Raw genomic sequence first — 22203 nt, 5'->3', positions numbered from 1 at the left:
ATTTTATCCCTGAAAGGATAAAGATTCTCAAAGCTTAAAAGTAAGTCAATTGACTCAACTACTCGAAGCCACTGAGCAAATTATATTTTTTTAAAAAGATGGTAGTTATTTTTCAAATGTTTAATGTGCTGAGTTGGGTTTTCAAATATGTGTGTGTTTGCGCACCTGCATATCTCCATGTTCTCAGATGTATACAGTTTAACACGGAGAAGGTAAAGAAAATTTAGTCATAGAATACTCCAGCATAGAAACAGGCCCTTCAGTCCATCTAGTCTGTGCTGAACTATTATTCTACCTAGTTTTATCGACCTGTACCCCTCCATACTCCTCCATACCCCTCCCATCCATGTCCCTATCCAAATTTCTCCAAAATGCTGCAGTTGAACCCACTTCCACCACTTCTGCTGGCAGCTCTTTCCACACCCTCACCACAGTCTACATGAAGAAGTTCCCCCTCTGTTCCCCCCTAAACATTTCACCTTAAATATTTCTGGAGAAGTATTTAAAAACTGATGCATTGCAATTGGAGCATGTTATTTATGGTTTGAAACTTTATTAAAAATAATTACTTGCCACTTTCTTTCTCATTGCTGGCAGATCTGCCTAAACCAATTCTGTAACAGATCCTCCTCCATTTCCGCTAATGGCCAATCTCCCTGTGGTATCCTTCTGGTCCAGTCTCCCCTCTTCCTCTTGGCCCAAACATCTAACTGCAATTGATTTGCTCTCTGTCAAGTTAGTAGAATATTTAAGGAACTAAACTTTGGGACTGCAGCCAAGGACAATAAACTAGCCATTATAGCACACTCATTTATTGAAAATCCAGCTTTGTGAATTAATGGTTCCCAAGGCTCATCCCTCCGCACGGTGTTCTGAATTTCTGCCAGAAAACTCCCCATTTCTTCAGTTCGGGCCTCTTGGTTGTTCTGCATTTCATTTACCTTGTTTTTCCGGGGTGTGACATCAGTTAGCCTGGATCCTATGTTCCTGGAACTCATTCCTAAACACCCCCATTCCTCCAACTGACTGTGTCTGTGTCATGCTGTTCTCAGCCTGCCTGTCTGTGAGTGGGTGTGGATGTGTCTCCCTCACCCTCACCTCATTCTCTCTTCCCTGTGTGTATGTGTTCATAGGCACGTGACACAAGGTTCTGCAGATGTCGGAGGTCTTGATCAACACACACAAAATGCTGGAGGAACTCAGCAGGCAGGCAGCATCTATGGAGGTCCTATTCTGGCCTCTGTGCTCTTCCTTTCCAGACCTGATGAAGGGTCTTGCCCCCAAAATGTTGACTGTTTATTTCCCTCCATAATGTTCCTCAGCATTTTCTCTCCCCCTCCCCCTCTCTCTCCCCCACTCTCTCTCCCCCTCTTCCCTCTTCCCCCTCTCTTTCCCCTCTCCCCCTCTCTCTCCCCCTCTTCTCTCTCCCCCCTCTTCCCTCTCCCCCTTCCCTCTCCCCCCTCTCTCCCCTCCCCCCTCTCCCCTCCCCTCCCCCCTCCCCCTCCCCCCTCCCCTCCCCCCTCCCTTCCCCTTCCCCTCTTCCTCCTTTCTCTCCCCTCTCCCCCCTCTCCCCACTCTCTCTCCCCCCTCACTTTCCCCCCCTCACTCTCCCCTTCCCTCACTCTCCCTCTCTTCCCCTTCTCCCTTCCCTCACCCCTCCCTGTCTCCCTCTCCCCCTTTCCCCCATGCAGGCTCAGGAAGCCTCATAGAACGTTCTCTATTATAATTGTAGACCGTTCTTGATGGAAGCTTAGGCCCTTTGTCTCATACAGGAACGTTATTAAAACTGTGAGTGTCTGTTCAAGTGCTTCAAAACTATTGTCTGCTACAAACTGAGATGTAAGAAAAGTAAATAAGAGTGAGGAACCCGGCGAATTGCAGGCGAGGTTTCTCCTGGACAGCTGGGGCAGGTTTTGGTCTGTATTTAAGGAAGGATGTGTTTGTGGTGCAGGGAAGCCTCACTGGGTCATTTCGGGGTGCAGGGGCTGACACAGGAACAGAGAGTGAGCAGGTTGGGACCATACTCACTGGAGTTAGAAGGATGAGGGGTATTTTTATTGAAGCCTATAACGTTCTGAGCTGACACAAGAGATTCTGCAGATTCTGCATATTTTGAGCAACACACACGCAATGCTGGAGGAACTCAGCTGGGCAGGCCCCATCTATGGAGTCAATGTTTTGGGCTGAGACTGGAAAAGGAAGAGGGCTGAATTCAGAATAAAAAGGTGGAGGGATGGGATGAGTATAAGTTGGTAAGTGATAGGTGAGTCCAGGTGTGGGAGAAAGTGGGTGGGTGGGGGTCCTGATAGGACTTCACAGGGTGCAAGTTGAGAAGATGGTCCCTTCATAGCAACATTAAGAATTAGATGGGGAAGGATGGTTTTGTCTTGGAGGGCGGTGAATCTTTAGAAATCTCAGCTGTGGAGAGTTGTGGAAGTAGAGTCAGAGACTGACAGACATTCAAACCAAAGACACTGAAGGAGTTTGGGGACAGAGGGAAAGGGGATGAGGCCAAGTTTGGAGCAGCCTTGACCTCCTTGAATGCAAAGCTGGCTCGGGAGTCTGAGGGCCTGTTTTTTTTCCATATTAGCTCCTGCCTTTTGTTCATGGACGTCCTGCACTTTAATTTGGCAGCTGTGTCTGTAATTCAAAGAAGCCCGGAAATCCCTCATCAGACCATCGCCACTCAGGACAAAACTCAATGTCTTCATCACACTTACGTTGTCCACTAGAAAAGCCAAAACAAAAGTTTAAAGTAAATTTATTATCAAAGTACATATTGGTCACCTGGGATTAATTTTCTTACAGACAGACTCAACAAATCCATAATAGAATAATAACTATACTGGTATCAAAGAAATACCGCACCAGTTTGGGTGTTTCCAACAACAACAGTCAAAAACTGTTGATGTTGGAAACCTGAAGTGAGAAAGAAGGCTTGCTGACTACTCCCTGCAGTTTCTGATTTATTACCTTTTGTCTAACACAGGCAAGTTACTAACATTGTGTCTCTTTGTTCAAATGTTCCAAAATAATTGTCTGCTATAAACTGAGCCATATAAAGAGGTAAATAAGAGTGAGTTTTCTGGGTAAGTGGGGCCTCATCACTTCATAATCTCTGTGTGAGATTACTCGAAATTACAGCTATGGCGGATAGTACAGGAGTGTCCAGGGGTAACATGGAGTTCCGTTTTACAAAGAGAGAGGAAATAATCACGGTACTCTCAGTGTGTTGAGATTAATTTCCTCCACTATCCCCCTCATCCCAAAAATGCCCTGCTGACTTCAGATCCTGTGTAGGAGGGCTCTACTTGATTTTTCTGCACCATGAAGAGGTGTGTAACTACCAAACCCTATTTTATGGCCAGCCTCTCATTTGACCTACAAATAATTATTTTCAATTACTCACCAGATGCTGAACTGTAATCAATTAGGGGCTACTCGGTCAGCAAACCTGATGTCTAGTAAAATGATGGCTGGAGCCCAAGGCTGGAGGGAATTTTCTCAGTCACATGTCAGAGCACACATGGAAGTAATGAAGTCGTCCCGCCCGCCTGTGGAAGAGCAGGCAAATGTGAAGTTTTATTTTTTTTAAAAAGCCTGCTGAATCAGCGTGGAGCTGGGGATATGGTAGCGGGTCCACCTCTGGTGAATGTCTTCCAAGGCAGCTGGCCACCTCGTCAGCAATTGTTGACAAGGTGCAGGCAGGCCCTTTGGAGAGGCAGGCCAAGGTAGGAACCATATTAAACACACCCAGTCTACGATGTCGCTTCACACTGCATTCCTGGTTTGGTAGCCATCTGCTGGGTCACACCTGAAGCCTTGCTGTTCTGCAGGCTTCAGTGATCTCCCGGGCTCATTACAGTCAGAGGAGCATAAATCCTGTCGGGCTGGTGCTCAGTGTACTGTCTCTCCAAGTCCCATAAACTGCTGGTCCCTGGGCTTCCTTTTGTTGTGTTAATTGGAAGTTGCCTTCTGCAAGCTCCCCTGGCGTCTGACATACAGGCCCCGGGAAGGTGACGGAACCTGTCGATCAGAGCACTTAGTGACCGGGACATTTTGGGGTTGGGCTGACAACTGGCGTTTGCTCACCCTTTCTTGCTTCCCCCCACCGCAGGTTCAGCTGTACTTTTCCTGCCTCCCGGAGGATAAAATCCCCTACGTGAACAGCCCCGGAGAGAAGCACAGGATCAAGCAGCTTCTGTACCAGCTACCGCCCCATGATAATGAGGTAAGGAAAGTCATTAGGCTGCACTGGTGCACACCGGGAGCTTGGTATTTATGGGTCCATTAGCGAAAGGACATAACCTCCTGCTGCTGGTCCTGTCTGTGTGGCTGCCCAGGCTTGTGACCCCGTCTTAGGAACAGTGCATACTGACTCAAGCTCACAATTAGCGTGGCCTGTTTACACGGCGTTGTTTAATGGCACTAACTTTTGTTAGTGAGCCCCCTGACTTCAATTTGTGGCCAGCCTCACTGGGCAGCGGCTGCCTCGAAACCATTGTCATGTGGCTGAAATTCCAAACATTACTCAGGAGGGGGTGTGGTTGTGGGTGGGTGGGGGGGGGGGAGAGTGAAACAGTGATCTCTGTAGAAGTGTGATTCTGTCACCTGAAGAAGGCATTGTCCCCGTGTACTTGTCTCTCGAGCGGAGGGCTCCTTCCCTGATAAACAAGCCACAGCTTGTAACTTCATCCCGTCCACCTTCCACAATGACAAAGGAGCCTCTTTGTGAAGGGAACTGCACTCACAGGCTGGGAGATGGGGTTGTAAAGTGCTACGGACAATTATCAGAGAGTGCTGGGTACAGGCAAAGCCCTGCCCACCAGTGAGCAATCTGCAAGGAGCACTGCCACAAGAAAGCAGCATCCATACCATTCCTAAACGGACTTTGAGCCCATGAACACCACCTCACTTTTTAATATATATTATTTCTGTTTTTCAACTTTTTAAATCTATTTTATATGCATCCATATATACTTACTATAATTGATTTACTTTTTTTTCTTTCTATACTATCATGTATTTCATTGTGCCACTGCTGCTAAGTTAACGAATTTCACGACGCACATCGGTGATAATAAACCTGATCCTCATTCCATTGTCAAGAACCCCCACCGTTTGGGCCATGCTCTCTTCTCACTACCGTCACTGGGCAGGAAGTACAGGAGTCTTAGGTTGCACACCAGCTGCTTCAGGAACAGTTATTGACCCTATAACCATCAGGCTCCCGAACTGCCGTGGATAACTTCATGCACCACTACTCCGACCGGACTCCACAACCTGTAGACTCACTTTCTAGGACTCTTTACAACTATTTTTTTTCAGTATTATTTTTTATTTGAAGCTTGTCTTCTTTTGCACATTGGTTGTTTGTCAGTCTTTATGTGTAGTGTTTGGTAAAATTCTTTTCTATTTCTTTATTCCTGTAAATCCCTGCAAGAAAACAACCTCAAGAAAATATATAGTAATAAATGCATACTTTGACAATGATTTTATTTGAACTTTGAATTTTGATTTTAAAGTTCTTCTTTAGACACTTGAATGTCTTTTGGTCAGGTACTTAAGGCTCATTTTTAAATCCATCTCTCGTCTCACTGCCTGAAGTTCACAAGCTGAAGTGCATGTCTGTGCTCGTCTGCCTCTTATCAGGAACTACAAGTAAGCTAATGTCACGGCAGAGATTTTCCATTCAATCCCGTTTAGAATTCCAAAGTAGCCACGTGACCTGAGATGCCCTCAGTGTGACAGAAAATTAGCGCTGTATATAAAACTGTAAACATTGCCACAGCATGTCCTTTATTTACTCACTGGTAAATGTATACAGGTTGTCTCAGAGAGAAGAGGTGAGATTTCCCCACTGTTAGCACTGTGGGAAGGTCCTTTCATCCTGGGCTCCTACTTCATGAAAGGACTATTTCATTGGAAGTTGTGGTTAGTGGAAAGCGTCTCTGCCAGTTCCTAGGCACTTCTTAGCACACAGCAAACAGGGGACGAGGTTCAAGGAGGAGCAACACCTCAGACTTCTGGTAACCACTACCCAATGTTTCCTGGCACTCTCCTTTCTCCCCTCATTCTAGTGGTCCTCTCAACACTTCTCCTCACCCACCCTGTCATCTCCCTCTGGCTCTTCACCTCCTTACCTGGCCCACTGTCAGATTCCTCCTCTTTCAGCTCTTTATCTCTCCCTCCCAAATTCTCCCTTCATACCACCTTTATCTCTACTTCCCTCCTCTCCCTTCATACCCTCTTTATCTCTTCCTCCCAGCTTCTCACTTCATACCCCCTTTATCTCTACTTCCCTCCTCTCCCTTCATACCACCTTTATCTCTACTTCCCTCCTCTCCCTTCATACCACCTTTATCTCTACTTCCCTCCTCTCCCTTCATACCCCCTTTATTTCTACCTCCCAGCTTCTCACTTCATACCCCCTTTATCTCTTCCTCCCAGCTAATCACTTCATACCCCCTTTATCTCTTCCTCCCAGCTTCTCACTTCATACCCACCCCCACCACCCACTTCCCCCTCACCTGGTCTCACCCATCATCTGCCAGCCAGTACTCCTGCCCCTCCCCCAGCTTCTTATTTCAGCTTCTGCCCCCTTTCCTCTCCCATCCTGATGAATGCTCTCAGCCCGAAACCTTGTTTATTCCCCTCCATTGATGCTGCCCGACTTGCCAAGATCCCCTGGCATTTTGTGTGTGTTTTGCTCAAGACTTGCAGCATCTGCATAATCTCTTGTGTATTTTGACTCTAAGGCATGAATTCTAGGAAGTCTAGCAAAAAATTCATTGGCTATTCCCTCCCTGCCTACCCATCCCCGCTGCAATTGAATTTGGATTTCTTTTTCCTCTGCTGACCGCTGGGATATTAATAAGGCCACCCTGCACCATCCTTCTTGTGGGGATCTGACTTTGGGCAAGGTCGGGAACTGTCGTCAGGGGCCTTACCTTGTCAGAGTCAGGGTTGGGATCCCTGCCTGAGCACGCGTTCCACACAGCATGGGGCGTGCAGGCCTCAGCGCTGGCCCAGTGAAGTCCAGATAGTTTTGGGGGACCAAACTTGGAATTGTGGTCCAGTATCTCATTCCTGCGCGCCTCCCCCCCTCCCCAGCCCGTCACAAAGCGATAGGACAGGGTGAGAAGATCTGATGGTTGTGTGGGCAAAGCTGAATATTAGGCTAGCATCTGGAGAGAGGAATTAAGGATTAGCCCGTCAAAGTTACTGCTGACTGATTTTTGGCATTGAGATGGTGCCCGTAGTGGCCAGTGATCTTTATAAAAGTTAATTGAAGGGGGAGGTTAGCTTGGGGTTTGGATGGGTCAGATTTGCAGTGTTTCCCCTGTCTGGTGCCATCATATAACAACCATGACTTTCAGTTTGGATAAAACTAATCTGCAGTGCTTGGATCAGACAGTGTTTAGATGGGACTGATCTGCAGTTTCAGCCAGGCTATCCTAAGCTCCGCTGTTGCAAGTTCCCAGAGAGCTCGACTGATGGTCTTTAATGGAAGCTGTCCCAAACAGCAAGAATCACTGGTGACGCAGCTCAACACACAAGACTAGCCTCACCTCCATCAACCGTTGCTGCACTTCTCACTGCTTCAGTAAAGCAGCCAACATAGTCAAAGACCCCATCCACCCCGAACATTCCCTCTTCTCCCTTCTCACATTGGGCAGAAGATACAAAATCCTAACAGCAGGTATTGCAGGCTTCAGGACACCTTTTAACTTGCTGTTATTAATCAGTTCCCCAGCACCATAAGGTGGACTCGACTTCACAGTCGACCTTGTTGTGGCCGTGCTCCTTATTGTCTGCTGCACTGCTCGTTCTCTGTAACTGTAGCACTCTATTCCGAATTCCACTACTGCTCTTCCCTTGTACAACCTCAATGTACTTCATTAATGAAATAATAAACACGAGCAATTCTGCAGTCTCTGGAACTCCAGGGTAACACACACAAAATGCTGGAAGAACCCAGCAGGGTCCTGACTAATGGTCTCGGCCTAAAATGTCATCTGTTTATTCCTCTCCGCAGATGCTGCCTGACGTGTGGCGTACCTTCAGCATTTTGTGTGTTGTAATGAAATTATCTGTATGAATGGCATGCAAAACACAGTTTTTCACTGTATCTTGATAATTTACCAATTTTCCAATGTTTAATTTGCCCTGCCATTCTTGGAATCAGTGTGATGATGAACCAGCATAATGAAGGGTCTCTGCCCGAAATGTCAATTGTTCATTTCCCACTACTGATGCTGCCTAACCTGCTGAGCTCCTTCAGAGATTTGTGTGTGTTGCTGATGAATCTTCTGCAGTCCTCAAACTGCAAGAATATCCTTCCTCAGACAGGACATCCTTGCAGGACATTCCTCAGACTGGTTCCAGTGAATGGCAGGGTTTTTTTTAGCACCAGGAGGGATGGAATAGACGAGGGGTGTTTACAGGCAACTACAATTCCAGGATTGGAGAGGTAGATGTAGGGAGTGTGTTACTTTCTGGGGACTTGGCCTCAGAGTTTTGAGGAGACGGGTTTTGTTTGAGGTGAGGAGAAATGTCTTCGCCCGGTTGGTGGTGAACTGGTGAAATTAACTTCCCTGGAGACCATGGGAGCTCAGCCAGTGAGTTCATTCAAAACACAGATAGATAGATCTTTGGATATTAAGGGAATCAAGCAATGTGGGGATACTACAGGAAAGTGGTGAGGTAGACCAGCCCTTGAGGAACAGTACAGTAGACTTGAAAGGCCAAATGGCTTCCTTCTGCCTTAACTTGTTATCACACAACCCTGTATTTGCCCGTTAAACCTCCTCTGCACTCTACATAATGCACCAGCATCCTTCCTTAAATAAGGAGACTGGATTGTCCCTGGAAGGTACTTGGCAATTGAATGCCCCACAATCAGATCATGAAGAGGGATGGCATACTAGGAGGGTCAGGAGCCGGGGAGATGGCACAACATGATTTGCACAACGCATGCAGTCACACACAAAAAAATAGTCCAAGTCCCTGAATTCATGAATGTTGCAGCAGTCTGCAGTCAAACACAATATAACTTGTCTTCCATTGAGCGAGCGAACACCAGAGAGCAGCACGAACGCCAGCCTGGATGCCACACGTCCTTCAGCACTGACTCTCCTGGATGACTGCAAACAGGCTACACCATGGCTTGAGGCCTAGTCCTTGCTGCAACGAGGCCACCCAGCTCCCTCGCCATCTGTTTTTCCCAATAAACCAGAGACTTGCAGTATTCCACATTACCAATGTCCAACAGGGTCTTGTGATCACAGGAAAAGCAACTGAGACAATCACTCTCTGTCAGACTGCACAACATGAGTGTTTGACGACATTGGGCCTGGACTCACTGAAGTTTAGAAGAATGAGGAGGGATCTCATTGGTTCTTCCAGTAAGATAGAGGCACGTTCGGATGCTTCTGTGGGGCCAACCAAAGGCATTATTGTGTTTTTGAAATGTATTTTCTGTGATTGCAAGACCCTGCTGGATGTTAAAGTACTGAAGTACTGCCGGTCTGCCCCATCAGCGAGTTGCTCGTTGGCAGAGAAACTGAAGGAGCTGGACTCTGTGCAAGCCACGCTGCACGCAACAGAGCGGCGTCGGCTGCACGAAGGCGCTCTGCAGTCTAACAGCAAGTGATTGTCTTAGTTGCTTTTCTTGTGATCACCAGACCCTGCTGGCCATTGTGGAATACTGCAAGTCACTGGTTTATGGGAAAACAGATGGCGAGGGAGCTGGGTGGCCTTGTTGCAGCAAGGACTAGGCCTCAAGCCGTGGTGTAGCCCGTTTGCAGTCATACAGGAGAGTCGGTGCCAAAGGATGTGTGGCACCCAGGCTGGCGTCAGTGCTGCCCTCCAGTGTTCGCTCGACAGAAGACAAGCTGTATTGTGTTTGACTGCAGACTGCTGCAACATTCATGGACCCAGGGATTTAGACTTCTTTTGTGTGTGCTGTATGTTTCCTGCTGTCTTTTGTTATATGTGCCTTGTGTTGTGTTTGACTGTGTTTTGCACATTGGCTCCAGAATAACACTATTTTGTTTGGTTGTATTCATGGGTGTTCATGTATGGTTGAATGGCAACTAAACTTGAACTTGAACTTGAAATCTACCAGCTATTGTAAGGCCTAGATTGAGTGGATGCGGTGAGGATGTTTCCAATAGTGAGAGAGTACACAGCCTCAAATTAGAAGGATGTTCCTATAGGACAGATGAAGAGGAGGTGGTGAATCTGTGGAATTCATTGCTACAGATTGCTAGGAAGGCCAAGTCATTCAAGGTGGAGGTTGATAGGTTCTTGATTAGTAAGGGTGTCAAAGGCCACAGAGAATGGGGAAGAGGGGTTGAGAAGGAAAATAAATCAGCGGTGTTCAAATGGTGGAGTAGATTTGATGGGCCGAATGGCCGGGTCCTACCCCTATGTCTTATGGTCTTCTAGTCTAACATCAAGGCTTCAGTTTGGAAGACACAGGGGCCAGTCATAACTTCCAAAATGGTGATGATACAGTTCCCCACACACTTGACACTACGTGTTGGAGTTAAGTGCTTTGAATCTTTCAAATGGGTTCAAGGTGGATGGGGAGAACCAATGAAATGTTTCTTGTGTTTTTCAGATGCGTTACTGCCAGTCACTGAGTGAGGAGGAAAAGAAAGAGCTGCAGCTGTTCAGCGTCCAGAGGAAGAAAGAGGCTTTGGGCCGAGGAGCCATTAGGCAGCTGCCCAGGTCACTGATGCACGTGGTTTGTGAGCAGGTAGCAGTCAGCAATGTCTCAAGCTTCGCGCCCGCTTCCTTCGTCGAGGTCATGGAGTCATGTTAGATGAGAATGCCACCAACACAGCTGGTTGCCAGGAGCCAATGAGCTGTTGTTCTAAGTTCCAGGGTCCATTCAGCCCAGCTCACTCATCATGTCTCCATGAGGTCCTTCCTCTCCATGACCCATTATGGCACATTTGCTGCCTCTGGTTCATCAGAGCCGCTTTTCCTGAGCTGTAGACAAGATCAAGCAGAACATTTACCTCAGATTACTGCAGAGTCATGGAGTACTGTAGCACAGAAACTGGCCCTTTGGCCCATCTAGTCTCAGCTGGTCCACTTTTATGCCTAGTCCCATTTTACCCACACCCGGACAACGGCATTCCAAACCCCTCCCACTCATGTACCTGTACGAACCCTTCTCATCCATATGGAGTCATAAAGCACTGCAGCACAGAAGCAGGCCCTTCAGCCCATCTAGCCCATGCTATCCTGGTCTGCCTAGTCACATCTGCCTGCAATTGGATCATGACCCTTCATATCTGTCTCATCCATGTGGAGTTATAGAGCAGTTCAGCACAGAAACAAGTCCTTCAGCCCATCTAGCCCATGCCAAAAATTTATACTGCCTAGTCCCATTGACCCACACCTGGACCATAGCCCTCCCATCCATACACTTACCCGAGCTTCCCTTAAATATAACAATTTAACCCACATCTACGACTTCTGCTGGCAGCTTGTTCCACACTTGCACCAACCGCTGAGTGAAGAAGTTCCCCTTAAATATTTCACCTGGATGGGAAGAACATGGGCCAAGTGTTGGCAGATGGGACTAGCTTGGATGGGAGTCTTGTTCGGCATGGATCAGTTGGGCTGAAGGGCCTAGTTCTTTCTGTGCTGTGTGAGCTTATGGCCATATCTGTTGAGTACTCCCAGAATGGGTGCACTCATTCCATATTGTCCATTCAATGCCCCCAACTCGCTGGGACAACAGGTGAGAAGATCAGAGAAGGTTGTTGCTGCTGGTTCAGGGATTTGGGATGGAAGCAAGCTTCCACAGACCCAGCCAAGGCCCGGCCAAATGAGGCAGCTTTTGTGGCTCCAGCACCTCTGAGTGCCAGGGAACAGCCCAAACCATTATACCTCCTTAATGCTGCTGATTAAAGAATCGGAATTGGTCCCCAAACCTAGGTCTAAGGATCTTTGATTCTGGGATGAAATCCTTTTAGCCACACAAGAATGTGTATCACCCTTACCTGACCAATGTCACTGGATGAATTCCTGGCATTTCTGAGTATATTGCCAAGTAACCCTGGGCTTGCTGTGTTCTCTGTTTGTGTCAGTTAACTGTTCGTATCCCAGTCTCACTTCTGGCTCTGACTAAATGTTCACTAGACCAAGTATCTGGTCCCTAATCCCCCTCCACTCTCTCCCTCACCCCACCCCACCTCCAGTGCAAGGAGAAGATAAATGGCGGTGAAATAGCCATATTTGTGTCCAGGGCGGGCTCCACCGTCTGCTGGCATCCGGCCTGTTTCATCTGTTCCACCTGCCAGGAGCTGCTCGTCGATCTGATCTACTTCTACCAGGACGGCAAGATACACTGTGGCCGACACCACGCCGAGCTCGTGAAGCCCCGCTGTTCAGCCTGCGACGAGGTGAGGGACGCAGATGCGAGGGTCACCTTCAGTCCATCCTCGGCCCCAGCCTTCCGTCCCGTTCATAAACATCCTGATTATTATTATCAAATCGTTACCTTAATAATAAATCAAACAAAATAGGGTAGTGGCTATATCGGAATTGGTTTACTATTCTCCCTGGTACTGAGATAGAGTGAAAAGATTGTTTTGCATACTGTTGATCAAATCATTACACAGTACGTCGAGATAGAACAAGGTAAGACAATAACAATGCAGAATAAAGTATAAAAGCTACCAAAAAGTGAGGTGCAAGTAAACAAAATAGTGCAAGCTCATAACAAGGTAGACTGTGTGGCCAAGAACACGGAACAGTACGGGCCCTTCAGCCCATGATACCTTTAACCTACTCCAAGGTCATTCTATTGCTTCCTCCCACATAGTTCTCCATTTTTCTTTCGTTCATGTGCCCACCCATGAGTTTGTTTACATGTCCCGAAGGTATCCGCTTCCACCACCACCCCCAGCAGGGTATTTCACACACCCACCACTCTCTGTGGAAAAAACTGACACCCTCTCCCCCAATACTTTCCTCAAATCACCTTAAAATTATGCTCATACAGTACCTATGTCCCTCAGCCTGGTGATGCCTCCTTTCAGGCTTTTGTCTCTTCTGCCTGATGGGAGGGAGAAGAGAGGACATCCAGGGTGGGTGAGGTCTTTGATTATGCTGCCTGCGAGAAGTATGGACTGAGTCTGTGGAAAGGAGGCTGGTTCCCACGACGTGCTGTGCTCTGGAAGTTCAGTATGTAGGATGAGAAAGGAAAGGCTCCCACCGTGACCCGCAGCCAGCGGGCGTTTGCATTTGCGGGCTTTTGAGGTGTTGGCACGGTGTTGGGAATGGAGCAGTGAAACAGCGCCCAGGTTCTCCCAGGCAACAAGGAGAGGATGTCCTGGTGATGTTGGCTGGGGACCAGGTGTTAGGGAGACCTTGTCTGTACCCTTCCACCTACGACACGGACAGGCGAAGCTGTTCCCCCAGTTCCTGGGATCTGTGCCCGCCTCCTGAGGGTGACGGGGAGTGGGACATAGGGGGAATGCTGTGGAACCATGGTGGGGGATGCACCGGCCCTAGATTGTCAGGGTGAGCAGTACTTGGTCGCCCTGCACATTACGCTCAGAGACACCTCGTGTGGTTTTCCCAGGGCAGAGCTGGAGGGACAGTCACAGCCCCTCAGGCTCCGAGGAGGCTGGAGGGGCCTGTGGAGCAGTCCCTGCCACGGCCGACTACCTGGCATAACTCTACGATATATCTGTGCCCAGGTAACCCTGGAGAAATAGCACAAGGTATTCACGGTTACCATGGTGATGTTTCAGGACCATTGGGCACCACAGAGGATAAGTAGCATCTGGGTGAGGATGGGGACATTTTAATTCAAGTTGTTTTAGTTACTGTTGTTGGCTCTAGTGTTTTGTTGTAAATTGGTTACGGGGTGAAGGGAGAAGAGTGGAGTTGAGAGCCATTATGAAATGGCGGAGAAGGCTTGATGGGCTGAATGGATTAATTCTCTTCGCAAGTGGCTTATGGACGTATTATTGCCACAGGAACAATGGTACAGTGTAAAGCTTCTGCTCGGAGGCTGTGCCTTCTGGTCCTAGACTCTCCCACTATTGGAAACAGCCTCTCCACATCCACTGCCTCGGTCTTTCAATGTTCAATAGGTTTCAATGAGAACTCTCCTCATTCTTCTGAACTCCAGTCACCAAACGCTTCTCATGCATTAACCCTTCATTCCCGGGATCATTCTTGTAAACCTTCACTACACCCTTTCCAATGCCAGCACTTACTTTCTTAGATATGGGGCCCAAAACCGCACAGCCTCAGAATACAGGGATCCCTTTAGAACAGAGGTGAGGAGGAATTTCTTTAGCCAGAGGCTGGTGAATCTGTGGAATTCATTGCCACAGACTGCTGTGGAGGCAAAGTTATTGGATACATTTAAAGCAGAAGTTGATAGATCATTGATTTGTAAGGGCATCAAAGGTTACAGGAGGATGGTAGAAGAACGGTGTTGAAAGGGATAATAAATCAGCCAAGAAGGAATATCAGAACAGACTCGATGGGCCAAATGGCTTAATTCTGCTCCTATGTTTCATGGTCCTATGGTCTAACTCCGATCTGTGATCAAGCAGGAAACTGTAGTCATACTGTTCTCCGATAATGTTTGCCCAGAAGTTGGCAGAACCTTCATGTATTCTTCTTCAGTGAAGGAGCACTCTCCAGTTCCTCTCTTTCTTGAAAACAAAAGAAGTTATTTACCGTTCAGTTTGAACATGACCCACAGTATTCCACGAGATACCTCTGTGATCCAGCCAATTGCCTAACAAAACTCTGTCCTGGAATTTCAGATTATTTTTGCCGACGAGTGCACCGAGGCAGAAGGTCGTCACTGGCACATGAAACACTTCTGCTGTTTCGAGTGTGAAACCATCCTGGGAGGACAGAGGTACATCATGAAGGATGGCCGGCCCTTCTGCTGTGGCTGCTTCGAGAGTCTCTACGCGGAATATTGTGAAGCCTGTGGGAATCATATTGGTAATCCGCTAATGTTCACATGTTAATATTACAACTTCCGACAACAGACCCATGATGTTGTGCCAAGCTAATTAAAACAGCAATTACATGCTTAATTCAGCTAATCCCTTCTTCCATACCCTTTTCAATCCTTGTATATTCATGTGCCTTTCAAGAGCCTCTGAAACACCTCTGCCGTATCCGCCTCAGCGCTACCCCAGACAGCACGTTCCAGGCACCCCACCACTCTGTGTAAAAAGCAAACTGCCTTTGAACTTGCCTTCTCTCACTCTAAATGCCTGCCCTCTAGTGTTAGGCACTTCAACCATCTCTTAATTGTGTAAACCTCTGTCAGGACCACTCCCTTAGCCTCTGCCACTCCAGATAAAACAGCCCCAGTTTGCCCACTCTCTCCTTAGAGCACGTGTCCTCCAATCCAAGCAGTGTCCTGGTAAACCCTCTACAACGCTCCACATCCTTCCTACAATGGGGCAAGCAGAACTGTAGCTGCAGCTTAACCAGAGTTTTATAAAACTGCAACACAGCTTCCTGACATTTGAGCGCAATGCCTCAACTATAATGAAGGCCAGCAAGCCCTTTGCCTTTGTTGCCACCCTGTCAGCCTGTGTACCCAGTTTCAGGGAGCTATGGACCTGCCCACCCCCCTCGCCAGTGCAGCAACACCACACACTTGGCTAGATTAAATACCATCTGCCATTTCTCCTTCAATATCTGCAGCTGATACTCTGCCGCATCCCTCATCGCCACTGTTTTGTAACTTCAAAACGTTAAACTAATTCAAAGGAAAGGAGAACTGAGAGATATGAGTCTTCACTTTAAGCAAGGCATGCACACAAGTTATGATGTTCTGAACTGATGCACTGAACTGATATTGTTCAGCGAGTTTTTCAGCATTTGCAATGTGCTAATTCTGTATTTTTCTAGAGGTTTCTCAGGTGTCACGCCACTGAATCTGGCTATTTCATAAGTTATTCTTCTCACCGGAATAACTTGTCCTCCATTTTTGTCGAGTGTCAGCGAGTTTTTAGTGTCCTTTGTTCTTTTGTCCTCTCTTTGTTCATTCTTCATTCCTGTACACTTCTTACACAGCCATTACCAAAAAAGTCTTTTGCCTCATTCTTGACTTCCAAAGAACCTTCCAAAGATGGCAAAGTCGCCCCTATCCAACGAGCTAGGTGAAACGAGCTGGCGGTCAGTTCCCTTGTTTACACGTCTGTTTTTAACTGCAGGTGTTGACCATGCTCAGATGACCTACGACGGGCAACACTGGCATGCCGTGGACAAGTGCTTCTGCTGTGCCCAGTGCAGGACCCCGTTGCTGGGCTGCCCCTTCCTGCCGAAACAGGGCCGGATCTTTTGCTCCAAGGCCTGCAGCCTGGGCGAAGATGTCCACGCCTCCGATTCCTCCGACTCCGCCTTCCAGTCCGCCCGCTCCAGGGAGTCCCGGCGCAGCGTCCGCATGGGGAGAAGCAGTCGGTCAGCAGACCAGTGCCGGCAGTCGCTGCTCCTGTCCCCCGCCGATGACTACAAACGCTCCGGTTCCGGCGGCCACGGCGGCAGGACCTTCTGGAAGGGCAGCGGAGAGGCAGAGGCCCCGGAGGAGCAGGAGGAGTGGGCGGAGCACGAGGACTACCTGACGCAGCTACTGCTCAAGTTTGGCGACCGGGGGGTCTTCTTCCAGCCCCCCGGCGGCGACGAGGCCCATGGCAACCCGGAGCTGCGCGTCCACGGGGCCCCGGGCCTGGCCAGCAACAAGTTTGAGCCCAGCCTGTCCTGGGCACAGTCCCAGGACAATCTAGGCGACTCGGCCTACGGGAGCCACCCGGGCCCAGCCAGTAGCAGGAAGATGCAGGACCTGGAGACAGAACACGGCCCCGTGGGCTTCAAGCACGGTGACAGCCCCTGGTACGGAGACTCACTGGAATGCTTGAGCAGCGAGCTGAAGCCCAGCCAGCAGAGTGTCCGCAATTCTGTGGACTCACTTGCCCTGTCCAACATAACAGGTATTGTGCACGTACACCAAACTTCCAGTGATACCGAAGGCCACGGGGATACCCTCCTGCCCTGTACACCTGTACGCAGTGGGGTGGGGGCGGGCAAGGAGGGAGGTGGACGTCCTAGTGAACTTCCCCCTGGGGCTGGCCTGCCAAGTTGGCTGTCCGAGGGCCCTGGAGAGGGCAGCAAAGGGCTCTGTCCGGGCTAACTGCCTGGCAGTTTTCCAGGTGTACGTCTGAGCTGGGTAACCCTGAAGAAAGAACTTGCCGCACCCACGGAGGTGCTCCAAGGACTTTGGTCACTATTGGGTACAAGCAGCATCCTCGATCAGGCTGGGAACATGTTAACTTAGTTACTGCCATTACCTCTAGTTTTATTTTGTTATAGCATTGTGGTATTGGGCTAGCCGGTAGTGTAGTGGCATTAGCGCTGGACTTCAAGGCAGATAGTCCTGGGTTCGAATCCGACCAGGTCCCAGCTTGGGCAGCAGCAGTATCTGTGCGGAAGAAAGGCCTGGCAACCTAATTCCATATCTTGCCATGAAAACCCTGTGGACAACGACACTATCTATAGGAGCGCCATGAGTTGAGAAACAACTCAACGGCGCTCAACAACAACATTGTAGTACAAGGGCTAATACTGGGGGGCATAATTTTAAGGTGACTGGAGGGAAAACAGGGGGGATGTCAAGGGTAGGTTTTTTACACAGAGAATGATCAGTGCATGGAACGCCCTGCCAGGGGTTGTGATAGAGGCAGATACGCTTGGACCTTTATGAGACTCTTAGATAGGTACGTGGATGATAGAAAACTGGAGGGCTATGTAAGAGAGAAGGATTAGATTTGTCTTACAGTAGGTTAAAAGTTCGATGCAAGAATTTGGGCTGAAGGGCCTGTACTGTGTTGTAATGTTCTATGTAACGTAGAAGTTACAATAAACAGGGGACTATTTGTTTGGAAAACGAGTGTCAGGTCAGGTTTACTGTCATGGGTGAGGCGCAGATACAGTGGAAAACTTGCTTGCTGCAGCATCACAGGCACGTGGGTATGGACAGTAATCGTCATGTGGAGGGATTCTTCCAAGATGGCCAGAAGCTGTAGTCAGTGACAATAGAAAGAAGGGACTGGGACGTGTACCTCACTTTCTGGTGTGTGCATTAGGCAGTATCACCACCTCAGTGGAGAGAGAGAGAGAGCACTTAAGCATCTCATTCTTCGTTTCCTTGTGGCAATGAAATGGAATTCAGGTCTGATCTGTACAACATTGGCAAAAATAACCCACAAGTACAAGGCATCTTTAACATGCTTCACGGAAAGACTGTGGTAGGTTCTACAGAATCACAGGCAGGCGCAGATAGAGGTGGGGAGCCAGAACCTTGAGGAAAGAACCTCAAAAGTTTAGGACTGAGACAATGGTGAATTGTTTTGGTAAGTGTCAGAAACAGAGAAGGGAGCTGAACTAGAGGATTTCAGTCATCCAGGGAGCGAGCAGGGAGGGGACGGACCCCGGTGATGGTTGGAACGCAACAGGTGGGGATATGAAAGTAGAAGTGTTACCAGACAAGGAGCCAGAACGGTGTTGAGGAGGCAGGGAGTCTGCAGAAAGACAGATTAGGGGAATGGGCAAAGTGGTAGATGGAACACAGCGCAGGGAAATGCACTTTGGTAGAAGGAATAAAGGTGTAGACTGTTTTCTAAATCAGGTGCCAATTCAGAAATTGGTGCTGCAAGGGGGCTTTAGAGTCCTCATGCAGGACTCCCTAAATGTTTACGGGACAGAAGGCAGGAGAATGGGGCTGAAAGGGATTTTAAAAAATCAGCCATGATGGGTTGGTAGAAAAGACTCGATGGGCCAAATGGCCTAATTCCGCTCTTTGTATCTTATGCCTTAAGGACAGCTCTGGTTCTAGCTCTGACTGAACACCGTGTTGTACAATTCCATGACCCAGAGGATATTCTCTCCTCAGGTTTCAGATACCTTGAGTTAAACACATTTGAATTTTGGTCATTTTGACCTGAGTAGAGACAGGCAGAGTTGGATGTGTTTATGAGACTATGACAACGAGAATTCTCAGGACAATTAATGACCTTAAGCAGGATTCTTTGAATATGCTGATATTTTATTAGTGTTGGTAGATAATTCCCGAGTTCTGGGTAACACTAAACTGATCAGAGTCCCTCTGCTCATCCCAGTAGGAGCCTCAGTGGACGGAGACAGCCAGCAGAGATCGCCTGTCTTCACTCTGCAGGATCTCCAAGAAATGGAGAGCTGTGAGAAGGTGAGCAACATGGGGACGATGAACTCCTCGATGCGCCACTGCAGCATAGAGTCCCTGAAGAGCTTGGCGTCGGAGCACTGCCCAGTCCCAGAGCCGGAGGAAAAGCAGAAACCTCTCTACAACCCGATGCTGAGGAGGTCAAAGTCACAGACGAGGCCTCAGCAAGTGAAGTTTTCCGATGACGTTATTGACAACGGGAACTGCGAGGAGATCGAGGTTCGGCAGCCCCCAATGAGCGAGCGGACACGGCGCCGAGTGTATGACTTCGAAGGGCACGGCAGCCGGCACCACCATCGCTGGCGCCGGAGCAGGAAATCCCGTTCTGACAACGCGCTCCACTTGGCCGCCGAACGGAGGGGCCAGAGGGAAAGGCTTCACCTTCACTCTCCAAAAGACTGTGACAAACTGATTGAGACCAACGCCCATCGCGACAGACAGCCATATCACCAGAGCCAAGACGTGTACGGCCAGTACAGCCAGCCCCCGGACTACGCATTAAACCAAGCGGTGGGCAAGTTCCTTGGCCTGTACGCTGACGACTATGATTCCTGGTGCTCAACATGTTCCTCCTCGTCCTCTGATTCAGAAGAAGAGGGTTACTTCCTTGGTCAACCTATCCCACAGCCCCGAAGCCAAAGGTACCAGCTCTACGGCGATGACCTTGCAGGAACATCTGTGGTGCCAGCGTCTTCCACAACACCACAGATCACAAGAGCCAAAAAGAACAAAAGCCACAAAGGGAAGAATTGTATAATTTCCTAGAACAGAGCTAGTGGCGACCAAATTTATCAGGAGCGTTTCTGGAATCTGAGTCTAGGTGTTACTGGACCATCTCATAGAAGCAGGCTATATACTGTAAATTTATTGGCAATGGGAACTCTGTACCCACTTGTAATCCCACATGAAGGAACACTACCTGCCATGCTCTGTCCCCACACCCTCAGCCATCTTCACGCTGGATTCATGGTTCCAGGAAGCTTCAGGCATTGGAACAAAATGTTTTTTTTTAAACTTCATTATCTTCTATGTTATTATGGTATTAAATGTTCACTTTCATTGAAGTATTTGCAATGAGTCTGTAAAGTGAAAGGGTTGAATGGAGATAGTTGTGTGGAGTGAATCTGCCGCCCCCTCTCCGTCCTTGCAATTCCACACCACAGGCATTAGAGGGGCTGCAACCTGTAATTTCAAAGAAAAAATGTTGGTATTTATAATGTAGCATTTAACAACTAAAGTTAATCATAATTTAACGGTGCAAATAATGTATATATTGTAAAGTCCAGATTAAGAAACTGATATTTTTATATATCGCCGAATTACAAAAAAAAAACACATTTATGTTTGGTTGTATATGAATAAATGTAATGAAGTGATTGGCGGCATTCCCCTTTGATAAGCAGTGTTCACCATTTTGTTAAGATGTACTGTGTTTAACGCTTCTACACACAGCTTCTCTCTTGTCTAGTTACGTTCTCACTGGGCCCCTTCGTGACCCAGCAGTATTGGCAATTCCCAGATCCAGAAGTGCACCTGAGATACTTGCAATGTTACCGGAGCCTATTGTGAATCAGATAGTGTAAAGAAGTATCATAAGTGATGTATAAATGTAAAGACTGGAACATGTGGATGAATGAAATAAAAACATATAAAATAACCCAGTTTGTTTCACTAAAATACATTCTGCAAACTGTTGAAACAACGAGCCACCTCCCTCCTCTTAACCAGCTCCCGCTCAAGGCCCCACCCCCTGCCCTGTTGTTCCCTCAATGGGGGGGCCTGGCTGCCAGTCAGGCCACGCTGCCCATTTCAGTATCAGAGGTCCGGGGCTTTTGGCTGCAAGTATCCTCACCGAAGGTTCATTTATTATCGAAGTATACAACTCTGAAATTCTTCTTCTGAAGTCGAGGCCCAATGGCCAGAGCCCCCAAGTCTGAATCTGTGTAAGTCTGCTGGGAAAATCAGATACCATGAATCCACACGTCCAGTGGAGACTGGGTAGAGGAACGGGCTTGTTTTGCTGTCGTTGCTTTGTTACTTGGCATGTTCTGTTTTGTTGTGTTCTGCCAAGCATTGTGGGCATAGTGTGCTGGCGTTGGAATGCGTGGCGCCCTTGCGGGCATCCCCCAGCACGTCGTTAGGTGTGTTACATAGAAACATAGAAAATAGGTGCAGGAGTAGGCCATTCGGCCCTTCGAGCCTGCACCGCCATTTATTATGATCATGGCTGATCATCCAACTCAGAACCCCGCCCCTGCCTTCCCTCCATACCCCCTGACCCCCGTAGCCACAAGGGCCATAGCTAACTCCCTCTTAAATATAGCCAATGAACTGGCCTCAACTGTTTGCTGTGGCAGAGAATTCCACAGATTCACCACTCTCTGTGTGAAGAAGTTTTTCCTAATCTCGGTCCTAAAAGGCTTCCCCTCTATCCTCAAACTGTGACCCCTCGTTCTGGACTTCCCCAACATCGGGAACAATCTTCCCGCATCTAGCCTGTCCAATCCCTTTAGGATCTTATACGTTTCAATCAGATCCCCCCTCAATCTTCTAAATTCCAACGAGTACAAGCCCAGTTCATCCAGTCTTTCTTCATATGAAAGTCCTGCCATCCCAGGAATCAATCTGGTGAACCTTCTTTGTACTCCCTCTATGGCAAAGATGTCTTTCCTCAGATTAGGGGACCAAAACTGCACACAATACTCCAGGTGTGGTCTCACCAAGGCCTTGTACAACTGCAGCAGTACCTCCCTGCTCGTGTACTCGAATCCTCTCGTGTTGGTTGTTAACATAAAAGACACATTTCACTGTATGTTTCATTATACACGTGATAAATAAATCTGAATCTGATTTTGAAATCACTGTGGTGAAATTGCATGTGTTTTCTGTAAATCATTGGAGTATTAAAATAATGGATAGTTGTAGAAATACAA

At 48.1% G+C, this 22203-nt stretch overlaps 1 protein-coding gene across 4 annotated transcripts in view; it reads left to right on the top strand.

Annotated features, from left to right (window-relative positions):
• prickle1b (prickle homolog 1b) overlaps window positions 1–21533 on the top strand; it is a 172142-nt gene extending 150609 nt beyond the window's left edge. For 3 of the 4 annotated variants that reach the window (XM_063058342.1, XM_063058343.1, XM_063058344.1), the window contains exons 3-8: window positions 4118–4231; window positions 10628–10765; window positions 12222–12425; window positions 14814–15000; window positions 16230–17003; window positions 19188–21533. In XM_063058342.1, the coding sequence (XP_062914412.1) occupies window positions 4118–4231; window positions 10628–10765; window positions 12222–12425; window positions 14814–15000; window positions 16230–17003; window positions 19188–20035 (2265 nt within the window). In that variant the 3' untranslated portion in view covers window positions 20036–21533. The remainder of the gene's footprint in view (window positions 1–4117; window positions 4232–10627; window positions 10766–12221; window positions 12426–14813; window positions 15001–16229; window positions 17004–19187) is intronic. The other variant, XM_063058345.1, reaches the window with a different exon arrangement.
• Window positions 21534–22203: the final 670 nt, after the last annotated feature.

This window comes from Mobula hypostoma, chromosome 9 (assembly GCF_963921235.1).
Source record: "Mobula hypostoma chromosome 9, sMobHyp1.1, whole genome shotgun sequence".
Lineage (NCBI taxonomy): Eukaryota > Metazoa > Chordata > Chondrichthyes > Myliobatiformes > Myliobatidae > Mobula > Mobula hypostoma.
Note: the sequence above shows the minus strand (reverse complement) of the source record. Positions and strands in the feature narration are given on the sequence as shown.